At 35.8% G+C, this 19,216-nt stretch overlaps 2 protein-coding genes across 14 annotated transcripts in view; one reads left to right on the top strand and one right to left on the bottom strand.

Annotated features, from left to right (window-relative positions):
• Positions 1–12: 12 nt before the first annotated feature.
• On the bottom strand, positions 13–19,214 carry LOC120471891 (transmembrane protein 80-like). Of its 3 annotated transcripts, none has more exons than XM_089127864.1 (9): positions 19,074–19,214; positions 17,826–17,928; positions 6,571–6,645; positions 6,276–6,292; positions 5,729–5,822; positions 5,389–5,481; positions 5,110–5,311; positions 3,398–3,453; positions 13–1,460 (listed from the first exon to the last, which is right to left on the bottom strand). In XM_089127864.1, the coding sequence occupies exons 3-8, from the start codon at positions 6,587–6,589 to the stop codon at positions 3,441–3,443; spliced, it is 438 nt and encodes a 145-aa protein (XP_088983990.1). In that variant the 5' UTR covers positions 6,590–6,645; positions 17,826–17,928; positions 19,074–19,214; the 3' UTR covers positions 13–1,460; positions 3,398–3,440. The 3 variants fall into 3 exon arrangements, with proteins under 3 accessions (XP_088983990.1, XP_088983991.1, XP_039517759.2); XM_089127865.1 differs by lacking the exon at positions 13–1,460 and adding an exon at positions 1,472–2,869; XM_039661825.2 differs by lacking the exon at positions 13–1,460 and having other exon boundaries at positions 3,342–3,453.
• myrf (myelin regulatory factor) overlaps positions 10,538–19,216 on the top strand; it is a 38,400-nt gene continuing 29,721 nt past the window's right edge. For 8 of the 11 annotated variants that reach the window (XM_039661817.2, XM_039661815.2, XM_039661814.2 and 5 more), the window contains exon 1: positions 10,538–11,101. In XM_039661817.2, the coding sequence (XP_039517751.2) occupies positions 11,053–11,101 (49 nt within the window). In that variant the 5' untranslated portion in view covers positions 10,538–11,052. The remainder of the gene's footprint in view (positions 11,102–19,216) is intronic. The other 3 variants (XM_039661816.2, XM_089127860.1, XM_089127858.1) reach the window with 2 other exon arrangements.

The raw sequence follows: 19,216 nt of genomic DNA, 5'->3' as shown, positions 1-19,216 counted from the left end.
AAATATCCTCACTTCTCTAATGATGCTTTTTGGGGAACGCCTGGAGGTAACACCCTGTTAATAATAATTAAAAACAAATTTTGCATTGAGAATCAGAAAAATTTAAAACAGCAAAGACTATTAGAGGCAAACAATATTAATAGTGAACTGAAATTAAATCATTTTATCACTGAAAAAAAAAATATTGATGGTTTAACTTAAAAAATTAAGTAACCTGGTTGCCTTTTAAGTTCATTTAACTGGAAAAAGTGAGTTAATACAATGAAGGAGATTAATGTAACCATCAGAAACTTAAAATTATATGTTATCTGGACTATATAAATTATTTAAGTTGATTTGGCAAAATAAAAAATGTTGTGATTACTACACTGTAAAAAAATATTGTTGGTTTAACTTAAAAAAGTAAGTAACCTGGGTTGCCTTAAAATTTTAAGTTGATTGAACTGGAAAAAGTGAGTTAATGCAATGAAGGAGATTAATGTAACCATCAGAAACTCAAAATTATATGTTATCTGGACTAAATAAATTATTTAAGTTGATTTGGCAAAAGAAAAAATGTTGTGATTACTACACTGTAAAAAAATATTGTTGGTTTAACTTAAAAAAGTAAGTAACCTGGGTTGCCTTAAAATTTTAAGTTGATTGAACTGGAAAAAGTGAGTTAATACAATGAAGTAGATTAATTTAACCATCAGAAACTCAAAATAATAAGTTATCTCAACTAAGTAAATTATTATAAAGTTGATTTGACAAAAGAAAATATGTTGTGATAACAAATCTTGAAAATATTTTTTACAGTGTAAGTACTGAATTAGAAAACATTGGGAAAATTGTTGTGTCACACAATGCATTTATGTAATTTATTTGACTGCAAATGCTTTAAAATTAAGTTTACTTAGTAAGGAATGAGAATCAAATTTGCTGCTTTTCTCCAAATCAAAACCATGCAAAATAAAACAAAGATTACTGGAGTGTGTTTCATTAGAAAATACAATTTCTGTATTTCAACAATTTCAAACGTGTAAAATAAAAAAAGCTGCTGCCTTACATTTTTAAGTACAATCGACTTGAATGTTTAAATCATTTTTCAACTTACTTTTAAAAACATTAGTTGAATCTTGTATAACATCAACTAGATGAAAATTGCTTTAACTTATTTTGATGACTTATGTTGTCATAACTTGTTAATCCTATTTTTTCTTTTTCTGTGTACTTCTGTGTTCATGCAATTATAGCTGACTGAACATTCCTGGCTGAAATCACAACAACCTCTGTGTGTATCACAGAACAAGCATGGCATCCTGTGGATTTTGTTTAGGGGTGTAAGCAAATTCCTGGTCCTGGTCCAGTTGTGTAACCCTGTATGATCAAGGAGAGGCATCTTCAAAGAACGCAGTGAAAGAAGAGCAACGGGCTGGAACATTGCACAGGTTTGGATGTCACTATAAGCACGACTCGCCCTGCAAACATGATGAGTGTAAAATCACGATGGGCTTTATTTAAGAATAAAAATGTCACCATTTGCGAACACTCACACCCGTAACAATGAAAGTGGATGGGGACCAGCTGTCAAGCTCCGAAAGACTATTCTATATAAAAGTACTACACATCCACTATAACTCATCTGAAGTCATGCAACAGCTTAGAAATAGACCAATGATGTTATTTAATAAAATCTTGCATTACTTGACATCTGTGGTCATAGTGAAAAGAGCTTGGATGGTAAATAAATCCTTTTTGTTCTATGGAGAGAAAAACAGACATTATAAAGTAAGGGAAAATGTATGAGAAACTGTAAACAGAAAGACTTGACATGCAGACCAGTGTTTGATTTTGAGAACCTTGAGTTTTGGTTTATAATTAACACCAGAGGACAGAACTATGACACACTATGAAACGCTCACTTTCTCCGGATTACCTAGACTACTGAAAGAAGCAAAAACTGTTAAACATTAGACACTAAACTGCACAGACGAATGACTTCTCGAAGGGTGATAAATTCAGAAGCAAATGACTTTGTTTGAGGTTTGCTGGAACTGGGAATTCGAGCAACTGTTTGCAAAGTTGACTGTAGGGCACTGCCATGATTTCACTCTCATAGGAAAAACATTTTAGTGTGATAAAGAAGAGATTTAAACCGATAAACCCTTCACGGTAAAACCTGTGCACACGATAGGTCTAAATCTGAACAGACAGTGAACAGACGCCCTCTACTGGAGGAACTAACAAGTGCCAAAACACTGAATCAGTCAAAATACAAACACAGCAACAACTCGAATTCATAATAAAAGGCTTTCCCTTCAGCAAAACATTTTTTTTTTGTTGACTATGATGAAATATAAGAAAAATATATGTCATTTTAAAAAACCCTTTTGTAAAACCACTTAAACCAGTCAAAACCATAGTTGTGTGTATATATTGAGCATTATACAGGGTAATATATAATTCGGATAATATATAAAATAATACTTAATATAAAATAATTCATATAATATATAAAACTCAGATAATACAGGGCTTATCTAATGCCTTATCTAATTATTCTGAAAGATTTTCGGTCCTAAAAAAAATGTTTTATTTAAAAAAAAAAAAAAATTTGAACATTATATTTTATTGATGGGGCTGAACGGGAATCCTGCCGAGTGTTTGTGTCCGATGACGTCATAGGCGCGTTGGAACAGACCTTTCGTGGATTATGAGCGCGTCACAGTCGTCGAGAGTGGTTTTTCACAGCGATGGGACAGCGAGGTTGTAAAGTGAGTCTGATGATTGGCGAGGTGAGCGATCAACATCACAGCACGACCCCAGTTCCCGCCAGCTGTCCACATTTGTGATCACGGATCCTCCAGTAATATCACTTCTTTTAAACCTATTTATAATGTAAAATCTTTTAATAAAAGATGTGAAATATTCCGCATCATTATTGATTTGTCTTGATTATATGTCATCAAGTTTTTAACTTAATAAATGCAGCATTTTTCTAAATTATGTAAAATGTGATTTTTTTTAACTCAATTGTTTAATAAACACATGTACTGTAGTAACTGCTTGTCACACGATCGGCTCAATGAACAAAGCATAAGTTGATGTTTGCCTATACTTCATTTTCTTTAGTCTAACAAACAAAAAAAGTGCAAAAAACAAAAGTAATGCACTCTTACTATTTGAACAATTTTTTATAAATATAGTGCTTTATTGTAAAAAAGAAACACAATAAAAGTGCAGTTGCTAACTTTGTCTACTTCAACAACAACAAGAAAAGATTGTTTTTAAATGACAGGCGGGTGTCCTAGAAAAAGCTGTACAATTCTACATCGGCTTCTGTTTACAAACAACATCAGTTCCAGTTTGTTTGTTTTTTTTAATGAAAATGCTATGATATTGTAATCAAACTTACAGAGAAAGTCTGTTGCATAGCAGTGCAAATCTCCGGCAGGCGGTCAGCTGTACACACTAGAAAAGAAGACAAGACACAATCAACACCACACACACTTGCTCAGTATAAAGCACACTTAATAGTGTGCATCTCACGAGAAACCAGGCTAAAGCCAATACAAGACATAATGCTTATGAGACTTTCACTTCAGTATCTAACTAGATGTTTCTCAATAAAATCAGGATAATTAAAACTAGAGTATCCCGCTAACTGGACAGCAGCTCAGATCGAGGTTCGGAAGAATATCTGACTTTTGCGAGCAGACTTTAAGAAACGTGAGATTGCGCTGTCTGACTTTTAAGAGCCTGATGTTTCTAATGTCGTCCGCCTCTTTTGTTTCCCGTGTTTTTCTCATAAATGAAACTCGGCTCATTTTCTGAAGGCCAGTCTCTGAGTTTGAATTATTAAAGTGTGCTTCATTCAGTCGACCGTTCACTGAAACTGCAGCTCTACACATTTACTCTGCTTTGTCCCCACGCTCATTTTACGACTCTTTTGTTCTGACAGTGACGTTACAGTCTGGGTTAGTCTGACAGCCGAGACATATACATAATAAAACATATATATAGTACAACTTACAGGCTTTGTTCCAACACCTAGCAAGCTAGAACATAAAATAAATGCTATAAAGACATTCAGTACACAACAAATTTGCAGTGCTCATTACATTATACTACAGGAAGGTGACAATAATTTCAAATGAACATTTCACTTTGTGTAAAACAGTGTCATATAATTTATATACTGTGTGCAGGGCTCGACTTTAAGCCTTGTCATGTGCTCGTCCTTAAGAAAAAGTAAATCAGTTATTCACTTGTCCGAGTACAAAAAAAGTTACTTGTCTGGAAAAAAATATGATTTTCATGTAAAATACAATTTATTATGAGGCAATAATATTTAAATGTTCATATTTGTGCTATTTACGCAATTTTTTTTTTTTATTATAAAAAGCCTTTTTTCCTGATCATTTTAAATGTATCCTTAAATTATTATTTGTTTTAATTTGATCAATAAATTCTATTAGAATGATAAGACATTATAGGGCAGTTACCAATCAAATTAAATAATTTACACTGAAAAATTACAAATGCATTTAATAATGTTTAGGTCACTGAATCTTTGACTCAACCGATGCGTTCAAAACGCTGAATTATTTAGTAATGAAAACAGCACTGATGTTGCTTACCTGTATAATATGTTATAAATATAAAAACACATTTTGTATTTTTGCCGCAGTATGTTAACCGAGTTTCTTTGTGTCGTTTGCTTTGATTTAAAACAGCACAACCCTATTATTAACCACATTATATTTATTATTATCCATCATCAATGGCCACTTACATTAAATATAATAAATTCATTCTTTTAGTAATACCATAATTATTTTTTGTTATTGGCGTTTTGATCCGGTTGGGCAAGTAAAATTCTCTTTCACCCTTCAAAAAAATCCACTAGTCCCGAACAAGCGTTAATGTTGAGCACTGCATGTGTGTTATATATTTTTATGTTTATTATGCGTCATTAGTTTATTAACATGCTAACGGACAAACTCAACTGAAATCAATTGCAATTGCATTTTAAATCCACTTGATGCAGCTTTACTGAGCAAGAGAGCTCACTAGATTTTGTAACATAACCCTGGCGTCCAAAACTACAAGCATGTGAACTCTGACCTGGTGAAGCCCGCCAGCGTCCCAAACCCCACAATTCCTGTCAGGCCGTACAAGCAGAGCAAGGTGGCGCCAATGATGACATCAGCTCGCAGGACGTACGACTGCCAAATGACGAAATAGAGCGCCAGCAGCACTGTGGCCCCGGTGGCCATCAGATTCAAACCCGTGTAGCCCTCGCTCTCCTGTAGGTTTCCCCTCAACCCTGAGGAAACGAGATTTACAATGAGTCCAATTTTACTAAAATATGTTTTTTTTTACTAAACAAAAATAGGATCTCACCCCAGTACACCCTCAGGACCTCGAAGCCGGCCATAAGAAACAGCAGACACACGTCTAGAGCGAGTCGGCCAACAGGGTAACTCAACACATGAGCTGTCAAACGCCATCAAAACCACAAGATATAAATACATGCATTTCATTTCATCGCTTGATTTTTGTACACCTCAAGTATTATGCATGTCTGTAGCACAAACAGAGCAGGAAGAGTTGAAGTGTACAATAAAATGTATTAGCCTAATACTTATGGTTAGGTCAAAATCATAACTGTAATAGTGCAAGTGATGCTTGACTAAGCTAAAACAACAAAAACAATTAAAGGACACTGATCAGCAGTACTCACTCTTGTAGATGATCATAGAGAGAATGGACAGGAAGTAAAACACACTGAAAGCGGCTGAGAGATACAGCAGGATCTGGAGCAGCACAGACGACAGCTGGTGTTCATTCAGGCTTCAAACATGCAAAAGTATTCTTATCAATAACGTATGAGTATATTAATATGGCAATAAAAAATGAGGCTACAATGTTTTAAATCTAATTATTATTCATGAATTATTCTGAATTTGAATTGAGTTGGTAAACAGGATGAAGAAATGCAATTTAAATTTGAATTAGATTTGAAGTCAAATGAATATTAATTGAAGTGAAAAGTAGATCATATAACTGTTTTATAAGCTATATATAGAGTTTAAAAGACTAAAGTTTGAAAGTTTATGGTCCTCATAGACAGACAGAGAGACAGATAATTCTTAATTTTTCAATAAGTTCAATAATGCCTGTTCTGCTTATTATTTCTATCTTCCCTCTCACTTTTCCATTCATCTATCCATTAAATTAATGTATTACTGTTCAGGGACTGTTATTCCGTCAATATTCACAAAGGATACAACACTGTTGTTTTTGCCTAGAGGGAAAAGCACAATTACATTTGACATCTTAAATAAAGCAACCTAAGAGAATGAAATGAATGAAATAGTAAACATGTCTGGCACTTTCAGAGTTTCAGAAACTACATTTCGCTTTTCTAGGCAGGCATAGAACGGAATTAAACCACACAAAACGGTGAAATGTTTGAAACCATCAAAAAAAATTGCAAAAACATAAAGCTTTCATTGTAGTATGAGGAAATTTGCGTTTATTTTAGCTGGGAAAAACAGTATCTATGGCAACAGAGCGGGTTACCTGCACGTCTAATCGCCATCTTGATTCTCTCACTCTCTCCGGATCGTTCGTCCAGTGTTCAGTCTTTGGCGCCTCCTAGTGAACGGGAGTGACGTATTACAGAACGGAATGCATTACAGGATTTTATTTAAAGGTTTTTTAAATTAATCCCAGGCAAATTTAAGACAAAATACATACATAATACAGCATATCAATGCACTTAAAAACATTACTTAGAAAAAAAATAACAAGAAAGACAAGTTTTAACAGTGTAACCAATCATTTAGTTTATTTATCTTTTTTTATTATTATTACTTCATGTGGATTTTTTATTTTATTTAGTGGATGTGGATATTTTTTTAATCAGTCGATTTTTTTCACAGACGTGAAAATGCATTATCCAAACTTAAATGGATGTAATTCACGAAGGCTGAGGAATACAGACCTAATTTTGGTCTCATTTTAAAGAAAACACTCAGCTGAAGTGAAAGCACTTCAAAAAATTAAAGTGTTTGAGTTAAAGTCTAAGTTTAGCCTACTGTAAAGCAAATGTACTAGGCTATTATACATATACATATATATACATTATACAAATGTGTATATATTATACAAAATGTTTTTTTTACTCTAAAATTGACATCATATCAAAGTCATTTTAAAACAAATTTTAAGTTGATATAAAAAAAATCGAGGTTCCTTTCGATCTTGTTTAAGTGTAATACCAAAAACAGCCACCGGGTGACACCCACATTCCATAGAAGTTTTTTAACGCGTTTTCCTGCAACAAAATAATACATTTCTGTCTCAATATCACTTCGCACAGTCGCCAGATATAAAACCTCGAGTCTTAGACCTTTCCAACGATATGCTTTGTCAAGATTATACAACGTTTTGATTATAAAATAGTTCAAATAAATGTTATAATATAAAAAATGACGCGGGGGAGGAGTCATGTTTCATAACAATTTAACTATATTAGTGTGTAACTATCTAAAACAAAGAAGAAGAAGAAAAAAAAGAAAAAAGAGGGTCAAGGGGAAAGATATTCATCATTTAGAGTAGGTCTATTAAATTAAAGTCATTACAAAATAAAAGTGGTTTTAATGCTTTCTTATTTACTGAGGATGAGATGGTGTTACGGTACATTTCAAATTCTTTCAAAAAAAAAAAAACTATAAAAATTGGTTTGTTGTTGGAGAATTTACATAAAATTTGCCAATAAAATAATTTAAATTAGTAACAAAGGCAGACTTTTTTTATCGGGATCAAAGTCAAAGTATCCAATAATAATGTCTTTAAAGGTTACTGATATATCTTGCTGGATATTATCTTTAATAAACTTGCCAATACTTTCCCATAGTTGTTTAGTATAGACACATGACCAAAATAAATAAATAATAAACAGTTTCTATGTGAACTTGGCACAAAGGGCATCTTCACTCTCAGAAAAAAAAGGTACAAAAGCTGTCACTGGGACTGTCCCTTTTTAAAAAGTAAACTTTTGTCCATTTTAGGTGCTAATAAGTACATTTCAGGTGCTAATATGTACATTTCAGGAGCTAATATGTACATTTTAGGCCCTAATATGAACATTTTAGGCCCTAATATGAACATTTTAGGTGGTATGTACATTTGATTTTAGGTATTAATATGTACATTTTAAGTATTAATATGTACATTTTAGGTGCTAATATGTACATTTTAGGTGCTATGTCCATTTCATGAGCTAATATGTACATTTCAGGTGGTAATATGTCCATTTTAGGTGCTAATATGTCCATTTCATGAGCTAATATGTCCATTTAGGTGCATTTCAGGCGCTAATATGTACATTTTAGGTGCTAATATGTAAATTTCAGGCGCCAATATATACATTTTAGGTGCTAATATGTACCACAAAGGTACCAATATGCAGCCTTTGGGTACAAAAGTTTACCTTTTGAAAAGGTACAGCCCCAATGACAGCTTTTGTACCTTTTTTTCTGAGAGTGTTGTGTCAATATTACTTTTATATTTAATCATAAAAACATTTAGCGATGTAAAATGTATTTATTATTTTGAAGGATACTTCTTTTACAATACTGTTATCATGTAGGCCTAAACAACAAAAACGTAAATTGGTAACATCATGCGCATGCGTAGTATTACATGTTCGGTATAGGCGTGTAAGTGTTTCTTTACGAAAGTGACTTCATGGCCTGGCATGAATAATACAGCGTTTTTAATTTTTCTTATGCTTTTTTAAAAAAAATTTTGATCCATGTGAACGGGATCGTTTTGACAACAGCGTCATCTGTAAGAGAAAATCAACCACAAAAATGTTTCTGGAACAAATCGGCTAAAATATCTGCTGACAGTAACACAAATTCACATTCACATGCACATTTATGTAAGCACACAAACACACACTCGTAATTTACTGGAATGTATGATAAGACACATTAGTCAGTAGTGAAAAAACACACCTGCTGAAAGAGAGAGAGGGGAAATTTTAACACCACCCCATTTTTTATGTGAAATATGATCATATTATTTATTTATATATTTATCAGGGGGGTTAGGGGTGGTAGCTGTGTGGGTTTTATTTTACTACTAACTTATTTTAGCAGCACAGGGTTCTCAAACAACACAGTCATCATTTGGTTATAGATTACTGAATGACATGGTCTCAATGACTCCAAATCAACAATAGCAGTATACAGGCAGAATAAGACATGCTGTAACTTCACATCCCAACACACACACACCCACGCACACACATTCATTGTGGTGGACTACCAGGACAGGGTCACATGTGTGCGGCCACACATATCCAGCAACGCTCACATTTAGACGAAGTGCATTAACACAGCCAGATGTTTCTTTGTCTCTGCGGCCTCAAGCTCTCTTTCTCTCGCCTGCGTCCTCCCAAACAATCCACGCAGTGTGTCGTGGGAAGAACGGGCGTGTTGTTCAGGTCAAACAGAGGAAAAAGAAGGGTGAGAGAGAGAAAGATGCTCCAGCTGTGAGTAAAAACAACAAAACTGCATTTGATTGGGAGGGGGGTGTGATGGACACAGGGTCATTGTTCGTAAAGAGGTCGCGGATAAAGAGACGAGAGAAACAGATCACTCAGCTCAGTGATAAATGATGGCGTTACACCTCATTCATTCACAATCCCTCAACCAACACAACACAATATTTTTAAGATTAAACCATGAAAAACTAGGCATATGAGAAGATAAATATGAAATAAGTGAAGGAAATGTATGATTTCCACATTCATGTGTCATCATACTGTTCAAAATCATATGTGCGCTTCATAAAAGTAGCCTACTAAATGTGTGAATAAAATTGTATGATCAATAAGTGATGACATGTTTTTTACATTACTTGAACTCATCAAAATAAGTGAATCAACTTGTAAGATTCAACTCATTTTTAAAGTCAGTTTAATCTTATTTAAGTTGAAATGACTTAAACATCCAAGTAGCCTACTTAAAAAATTCAAAGCAACTTTTTTTTGTGTGTGTGTGTGTATCAGATGCTAGTTTGATATATGGTTACCATGGTACTAAATGATTACCATATACTCAAAAGTTTAAAATACTATGGTTTTCATGACAGTAGCCTATAATTTTGAGTAGTTCAAATGATAAATGAACATCAGAATTTGTATAAGTATACCTAAAACCATTTACATATTGTAAACACTGCAAAAACAGTCAGGTATGCCTATGTGATCCTATTATGTTTGTTATGTGATGTTTAGTTAACTGTCTTTGAGGCTATCGTTTGTGTTTTGTCTTTTGCAGTAGGCAGCCTAGTTATATCAATTGCAGAGGTTTATTTTAATAGAAAACCTGCCTCCGTAGTTGGCCCGATTAGCCACTTGCACATGTAAAACAGCAAACTACAATGGAAATCCTTGTTAAAACTATATTTTCAGGTTCACTTGTCTTTGCCCAAGCGCTCGCCCGTGGAGCGCGCGCGTGCGCAGCGCAAGACGAGCGAGAGCGCGCAGAGAGGACGTTGTTGAGCGCGTACCACTGAAACCGGCTCGAGCGCAGGTTGGTGCGCGCAAAACTCTCTCACAGGATAATTTTTTATCGAATAAAAATACTTTCCATCTTCAAATTACCATTTTTTATTAAATAAATCCGTAATGACGTATCGCAGTAACAAATAAACGATATCATCTGAGGGGAAAACTGGAATATGCCTCCACCTGACATTCAAAGGTAAAATCTCCTCAGAAAAAGGATTTTTTTTTTAAAACAATTTTTTTACTTACGAAAGGAACTGAAACTGTTTTAAAATAACATTCATTGATTATCCAGAGGATATACGGATAGTGAATTCGTTCGAGGAAGTTCCGAAGCGTGTTGTCATATAAAGATAATTGTGCGTCAAGTTGCTGAACAGAGATGATGAGAGTTTGAAGCGCACGCGACTCCCGCCGCTCCCGCGCGCCGGAGGATCGTCCGTTCACGTTCATGGAGTTTATAAGCGGGAGCCGCTAGGATGGATGCAGTGATTGATGAAACCGAGGCCTTACAGAGATTCTTCGAGGGTAAGACAGTTCATTGACCTGTTGATGTGACGGTTCAAAAGTAGTTTAAAAAGATGTTGCCTGTCAGATCACTATTTTAAGTGATGGATCAGATGGTGATAGCCTACCATGGTAATCTTATTTACACCATTACCATCACGTTTTTCCCTCCCAGGTAACATGCAAAGTCTGGTTTAATAGCGTATGTCCGAGTCAACCTGACTGCTGCATTAGTTACACCAGTGAAAGTCATTTTAAGGGTCAGAACAAGCAATAATAATTGAAAAATGGTTCTGCCATGTTCTGCTATTGTCTATGTTCAACAAACCTTAATGATGTTTTATACTTATGTAAGCTGGAGATGCACCTGAAGTGATTCAGAAAGAAATCACTAGTTAGTGATGATCTATTTCAGAGTAACATATTGCTTGTCATATTTCACTGATAATGTTTTTGACATGTTTCAGACATTGTTGTCGTGTGATTTAGGGGGATTACATTTGTCAAGAGACATAAAAAGCCACTGATGAGCCATCCCAGGGAGGAATGTTTGGGAAGGGCAGAAAGGTGGAGAGGATTGAAGAGAGAGATGATGTACGGATGCAGGGAGCGAAGGATGAAATCCAGAGGAGAGAGGAGGAGGGGTTTGAGGAGAAACACAGAGGAATGTGATAAATGGTGTGTTTGTAATGGTTAGAAACAACGAGAATAAGAGAACTAAAGAGATAGATGGATTAATGAATAGATAGTTGTGGCTGTTGAGCAAGAAAATAAGATGAAAACAAAAAGAAACAGAAGTGATATCTTCTGCCATCGGTCAAAATAAGAATGAAAATAAGAAATTATGTTTTGCTAAAAGAAAATCAAGATTGTTTTAATACATATTAAGCACATATTAAGCACAATTTCCGACGATAATGCAAAAAAACAACAACTCATAATTAATATTATGTAAGAAATTAATATATATATATATATATATCGTATTTATCCAAGTTAAACATTAACATATTTTTATTACAGTATTTCTTGTATTATTATTATTATTATTATTTTTAAATTACAATTATGAGAATTTTGCGAATAATGAGAATGACTAAAAATATATAGATGCATTGAGAAAATGTGCTAAGCTGTCCTGAAAACAATGTAAAATCTGGGATGGTCCTAAAACAAAGATTTAATTTATAACTTCACAAGTAATTTCTTACTTTTTTCCTTTTCATTTTCGGTTAAAATGTGACCTTGATATATATTTTTTTGTTATTTAGTGACATCACTGCATACTAAAACTTTCTGCAGTTTTTCTTAACTCGTTATCGTTTTTTTCTTCAGAAAGCTTTTAAAGGAGTAGTTCACTTTTAAAAAAAACTTTTGCTGATAATTTACTCACCCCCTTGTCATCCAAGATGTCCATGTCTTTCTTTCTTCAGTCGAAAAAAACATTCCTGGATTTTCTCCATATAATGGACTTCAATGGGGTCCAAACGGTTCAAGGTCCAAAAGACAGTTTAAGTGCAGCTTCAAAGGGCTTTAAACGATTCTAGACGATGAATAAGGGTCTTATCAAGCGAAACGATCGCTCATTTAATAAATAAATAACAAAGATTAAGTTTTATAAGCTCAAATGCTCGCCTTGCTCTGTTCTGTGATGCACGTTCTTGACTCTCCTGTTCGAACTCGTTCATCAAAATGAACGAATCTTTTCCAGAGTCAACTCGTTCATTGAATAAACCAAACGTCACGAAAAAAGATTCGCTCATTTTGATGAACGAGTTCAAACAGGAGAGTCACAAACTCACAGAACAGAGCAAGGCGAGCATGTGAGCTTTACAAATTTTGTTATTAAACTTTTTTTTTTAAATGAGCGATCGTTTCGCTTGATAAGACCCTTATTCATCGTCTGGTGTCGTTTAAAGCCCTTTGAAGCTGCACTGAAACTCTCATTTGGACCTTGAACCGTTTGGTCCCCATTGAAGTCCATTATGGAGAAAATCCTGGAATGTTTTCATCAAAAACCTTAATTTCTTTTCGACTGAAGAAAGAAAGACATGGACATCTTGGATGACACGGGGGTGAGTAAATTATCAGCAAAAGTTTTTTTTAAAGTGAACTACTCCTTTAACTTCATTTGTCCCCTCAGAGTGGTCATTTCGTTTCGCTGACAGATAAAAGCCGACGTTTTTTACTACGGCGGGTTCTAAGCCGAACGATTTATTTTGGAGGGATTTTCCAACCATAATTTGTGGCACATGAGTGTGTTCTCAGAGCAGGTGTAACGGTTTGTATATATGACAGTGTTTCACTGTAAACACTGTTGACTTCTTTGGGCTCGGGAGTTCATGGCCGTCAAGAACTGCTCTTTAACGAGAATTTCACATGTTTACATTCTTCATTTGGGGAGTAAGGCAGAAAATGCTGGAGATGTTCAGACAGAGACACACTAGTACTCAGAGATAAAAGTGTGTGTGCGATGCGAATTATGGAAGAATTGTGGTGTGGAGACACTTATATTTTTTTGTAAATATATTACAAATTCACAGTTTTTCTTCAGGAGTCTGTTTATGGTTTGTTAAATTCAATATCAGTCAAAGTTTTTCTATTATTTGACTGTGTATTGAGTCGCTGTTTTTGATTGTGCTCAACATTCACAATTCCCAATGAATGCTCCGTGTGTTTGTTCTCTGTTTGTGTGTTTAGTGAAGCGGGAGGGGGGTGTCTTAAATGAACATCCATTGTGGAGTACAGCAACACAACAAAGCACAAAAGAAGAGGCAGATTGAGCTGTTTGTCTGATTTGACCCTCAGCTGTCCAAGAGGAACATTTCATTGCTCAGAGGTCGCTCTATCCAAATTCAAACAATGTAATAGAGCTTCATTCAAACATCAACTTTGTCTTGGATGTTTCTCAGACAATTCCTAGGAGAAATCGGCACATTTCAGATCTTTAAGTCTTAGGCGAATTTTATGAGAACTTTTGCTGATAATTTACTCACCCCCGTGTCATCCAAGATGTCCATGTCTTTCTTTCTTCAGTCGAAAAGAAATTAAGGTTTTTGATGAAAACATTCCAGGATTTTCTCCATATAATGGACTTCAATGGGGTCCAAACGAGAGTTTCAGTGCAAACTGTTCAAAGGGCTTTAAACGACACCAGACGATGAATAAGTCCTTATCGAGGACCCTTCGAGTCATGATTCGAAAAAAGATTTGTTCATTTTGATGAACAGGAGAGTCACGAACGCGCATACCAGAACAGAGCAAGGTGAACATTTGTGCTTATAAAACTTAAACTTTGTTATTTATTTATTAAATGACCGCTGGTTTCGCTTGATAAGACCCTTATTCATCGCCTGGTGTCGTTTAAAGCCCTTTGAAGCTGCACTGAAACTCTCATTTGGACCTTGAACCGTTTGGTCCCCATTGAAGTCCATTATATGGAGAAAATCCACAAAAAACCTTATTTCTTTTCGACTGAAGAAAGAAAGACATGGACATCTTGGATGACACGGGGGTGAGTAAATTATCAGCAAAAGTTTTTATGAACTACTCCCTTAAAAGGACAGAATGGATACCATAGTCGCGATGTTATTTCCCATCACATATCAGTACAGGATCCCAGCAGATCTGTGTTAGTGTGTGACGGAGGGATTCCTGACGGTGTTTTGACCCCTTTACACATATTATAAGCTTTTCACGAGTTCCCAGCTGGTCAAAATACCATCATATGTAGCAACTCATATACAAAAATGCGCATTTAGCCCAGAACACAGCATTGTTTTGGATGTTCGTCGCAAAATTTACGTGCCCAAGCAGGTTGTGAAATGAACATATCTCTATGCCTTTAGGTTCGGTGTTAAAATGCCAATGTGAACGCTAAGCGGAACAGGACTAAATGTTTTTTTTTTGTGAGCACATCCTTTGATATCTTGGCAAATCTGAGCACAGTTTGAGACACTGTCTCACTTGTCTCAAGCTGCCGAATACAGTCATTTGAGAGGAAACAAAGTAAACAAACAGCCCTGATAAACGTCTTCAGTGTTTTCAGTATTCGCGAGGATGGCTCGTCGATTGAAGGTGTTGAAAGGGATTCTGGGAAACGGTTGATGGCTTCTATTCCTTTGGTTCTGAAATGAGGAGAGGATATTTTTCTAAACATCTCTCGCCCCGAAACCCCTTGTGGTATATAAGCGTGATTGAGTGTAGCCGTAAGCTGCTTATAGAGGGTACGCTTGCCCCCTCTCTCTAATGCACTGGATCATTCCTGGCATACCTACAAGACTGTTAAAAACCAGAATGAGGTGCGAGTAATGTTTCTTTCTCTCGCGCGTCTCTTTTTCGCTATCGCTGCCTCATTCCGACTCCATTAGTGTGACAGTGTGCAGACAGGGCGAGGGAGAGAGATAACAGACATAGACGCGCACACAGATGGATGCACACACACACACACACTCATACATGCTGTGGGTGGGGTGAGATAAGGGCAGGGCACAGGTCATACAAACACACGCACACACACAACATGCACATGTATCAGTTTTGGTACACTAGCACACATTAAACACTCAGAGCTGATTGGTCGAAACACCACCGTAGGAGTTGATGTTTTGGACCGCAACCCATCCGTGAGATCCATAACACGAAAATCACCTCTTTGCCACCCAAGGCGATGGCTGCCAGCAAAGTTTTACTTTAAAGGTGCATTGTGTAATATTTAGGAGGCAAAAATGACAAAATTATATACATAACCAGAGAATGTCTAATTGAAGAGAATTGGCACTGGCTGGTTACTTCCGGTTTCTGGACTGGCTGCAGTAACACGTAGAGCCAGACCGATATCTGCAGGCCGATATTAGGCATTTTCTAAAATATCGGTATCGGCAGTTATAATTGCCGATAAATGAATATTTAAAAAATACAATAAAAAACGGACGAATCACGCATCAACCATGTCATGAGTGTTGTCAAAAAGTGCAGGTAAAGGGATAGGCAAGCTGACATTGTAATTATAAGGTAGCTTATTACTATAAGGCAATGTAGGGACTAATTATTATTTTATTTATCAGAACTTTAATATATTTTGATGTTCCTCCATTCTGTTGTGACAATAGAAACAAGTTTCTTTTTCAAAATGCATTATCATATTATTTTAATTAAAACTCATAAATAAATAACTAATGTTAGGGAAATCTGTTAATATTTTGTTTCGCGTTTCTGAAATAAAAATAATATCGGACGATATATCAGAATATCGGATAACAAATATTTGTATCGGTATCGGCCTTCAAAATCATTCACCGGTCGGGCTCTAGTAACGCGTCTCTGTCCATGCGGGGGCGCTCGCGGCCGAGTGCAGAATGAATGAGAGTCAATGGGGTTTCACCCCAAAATCCACTTTTCTCAGGATGTCATTTTTTGTCAAGTAATTTGAAAGTTGCATTCAAAAGGGAGGGCTAAGATAATACACTCAGCTGAAAAATTGCATTTTTAAGTTCACTTATCTGTTCTAAAAATCCGTTCAAAACTGTGATGACGTCACACAATAGCAGAATGCTAGCGCGATCCGGCCAACAACGGCCTAACCTGTAAGAAATCAAAAGGACATAAGTACTCGTTCATTCGACTTTTGGCCTATAATCTATATTGAACTTGCGGAATCAACAATAAAATCTATGTTTAATTAACGACAAGCAGGTGAAAGAGACACTTTTAGCCGTTTAGCCCCATAGACTCCCATTCATTCTGCTCTCGCTCGCGATCACCCCCAGTGGAATTCTGATGGAACTGCAGCCAGGATGATCCACAACGGGGCTAATAGGAAGTGCCAAGGCTCTCCGTTAGACGGGCTCTGGCATAACTATGTTTTCAGTGGTGTAATAAGACCTTACATAATAAAGCATTATGTTTATATTACCTTAGAATGAGCCATTTCTTTCTACACACACCGCGGGTCCACTTACAATGAAATGCGCCATCATGTTTCTACGGTGGCCCTAAACGGACAAACGGGTTTCGTCACAGTTGAAATGTGTACCACTGTCATCGCAAAATGATGTGTTCCAATTTATTAACATTATTTATTTTGATAACATTCCTAGTTAAAATGTATTGAAATTATTTCACTATTATGTAATATTTAATGATTCAAAAGATAAGAGTCAAATAAATCTAATTTGTGATTTCTCTTTCCTGTGGGATGTCATGCACTTCTTGACGTTTGTGAGAATATTCAGGCAGGTTAGGTCACATTTAGCCCGATGTCAGCAAGTCATGGATCTGTGTGTGGGTACAGATGGTTCCTGGGGCTGATGTTTGATGTTTGAGGGAAAGGTTTGGCCGTTGCGCGTGGTCTCTCTCATGTAACAGTGTATTGCGGTCACTGGAATGCATTGTGTTTGAGCAGCCAGGCCTGTAACATTCACATGCCCGTTCCATTACAACAAACCAAAAATTACACACTTTCCACGTTTCAGGTGACCGTGATCCGATTCCCACGTTATTCGTTGTTTTTTTGTTTTTTTTATCTAATATTTATATATTTCTGTTTCTTTACTAAAAGTAATGAAAGTAACTTGCAGTTTAAGTGAGTCAGATGTTGATTTTTTTAACCTTACCTCATTCAGTAAAAGATCGATCAGATTGATTCAAACTTTGAGTTTGGCTTGGCCCGAAATTGCATACGCTCTTATTTTGAATAAGCAATTACGCCATGATCGCTAAAAAAAGTCATTACCATGTGACCTACCAGCGTCAGTTGCATCACTATTCCCAAATCCTCTCCCGTGGCCTCATGGGATAGTAAAGTGTCCATCATATGCATCTTCAGAATCTCAGGTCCGGGAGTATCACTGTAAAAAACAATAAGTAAAATTGACTTAATTTTTTCAAGGCAAGTTTTTGCACTGATATTATATTACACATATAATTACTGTAAGTAAACTATACTTAACTAAATTAAGTGAAAGTAACATAAGAAATTAAATAATTTTTATTTAGCTAATTAAAGATTAAGTAATATCTTATTCTCTTAGTACAACAGTTCACTAAAACAATATAACATTGAATTAGACCACACTTTTCAAGTATATGATTTACTCAGAAATGTTTAAAAAATCAATACTTGCAGAGTGTTTCATCATGTCTTCACTTTTGACAGAGTGTGTGTGAACACAGACCTCAATACTTGGTAGACAATACACAATGACGGTAACATTTGATAGATCGTTTTTGTGTTTGAATGTGTCATTTTAAGTAGAAAATGAACTCCAAATGTCACAAAATGGCAAGTTACTAATCCTAACAACAAAAGTAATGATAAAATAGTGTAAACACAGCTGGAAAACAGTGAAAAATTAACCTTATTAATTATTCATGGCCCAGTGCATGATGGGAACACCGGTATCAGAAAAGTTGAGTATTTTTACTTAATGTTTATATTTACACTTTCATTTCTACACGATTGAATTGAGTTCTACTATAGAATTTACTTTTTTTTTGCCTGAACTAACTTTTTTCATGTAAATTACATAGTTTTTTCTGTAGTATTTACTTCACCATAAGTGTAGGTCATCCGGGCACTTTTTTCCGGACATACTTTAGTCACATACTGTTTTTCGCCTACCGTATGTCAGATTTCAGATGCAGCCGGTGTGATCTTTCTGAACGAATCAAAAGTTCATAAGAGTCATTTGCTCATGAATCATGAATCGTTGTTGTTTTTGTGGAGCTCTCAAGGACAACTCATTATATATCCACACACGGATAAAATCGTATTTCTTTTTCCATGGCGCTAGAGCTTCAGCCACTGACACCAGCGCTAAGATCTTTTCATTTGTTGAAAATGGGACGTTTAAACTCTGATCTGATAATCTGGCTAGTGACTCGGCATGTTCGAGGGGATTAAACTGGGGCGCTGGGGTTAAAATTGGGACAATGTTGATGCATGTTGATGCCCCTCCGAAAATGTATCATGCATTGAATTGCTTATTGTTACCTGACGTTTGCTTTGCCTCTGCTCTTCACCTCTCTCTCCGGTGTTGGTGAAGTGTAGGTAAGCAGCTCAGGTCGGCCGGTGCGTTCAGTGCTGGTGGGCGACGAGAACTGTGTGTGGTGGCCTGGTACAGCTCTGTCTCATGA

The sequence above is a fragment of the Pimephales promelas genome, chromosome 25 (genome assembly GCF_988280905.1).
Source record: "Pimephales promelas chromosome 25, fPimPro1.hap1.1, whole genome shotgun sequence".
NCBI lineage: Eukaryota > Metazoa > Chordata > Actinopteri > Cypriniformes > Leuciscidae > Pimephales > Pimephales promelas.
The sequence above is the reverse complement of the archived record's forward strand: the minus strand, read 5'-3'. Positions and strand labels throughout refer to the sequence as shown.

Excerpts from the sequence above, each read along its gene's own strand:
- LOC120471891 (XM_089127864.1), bottom strand. Across the intron at positions 5,482-5,728 it reads CTCTATGATCATCTACAAGA|CTCATGTGTTGAGTTACCCT; the intron begins GTGAGTACTGCT and ends GGCGTTTGACAG. Across the intron at positions 5,312-5,388 it reads GGTCCTGAGGGTGTACTGGG|GGTTGAGGGGAAACCTACAG; the intron begins GTGAGATCCTAT and ends TCGTTTCCTCAG.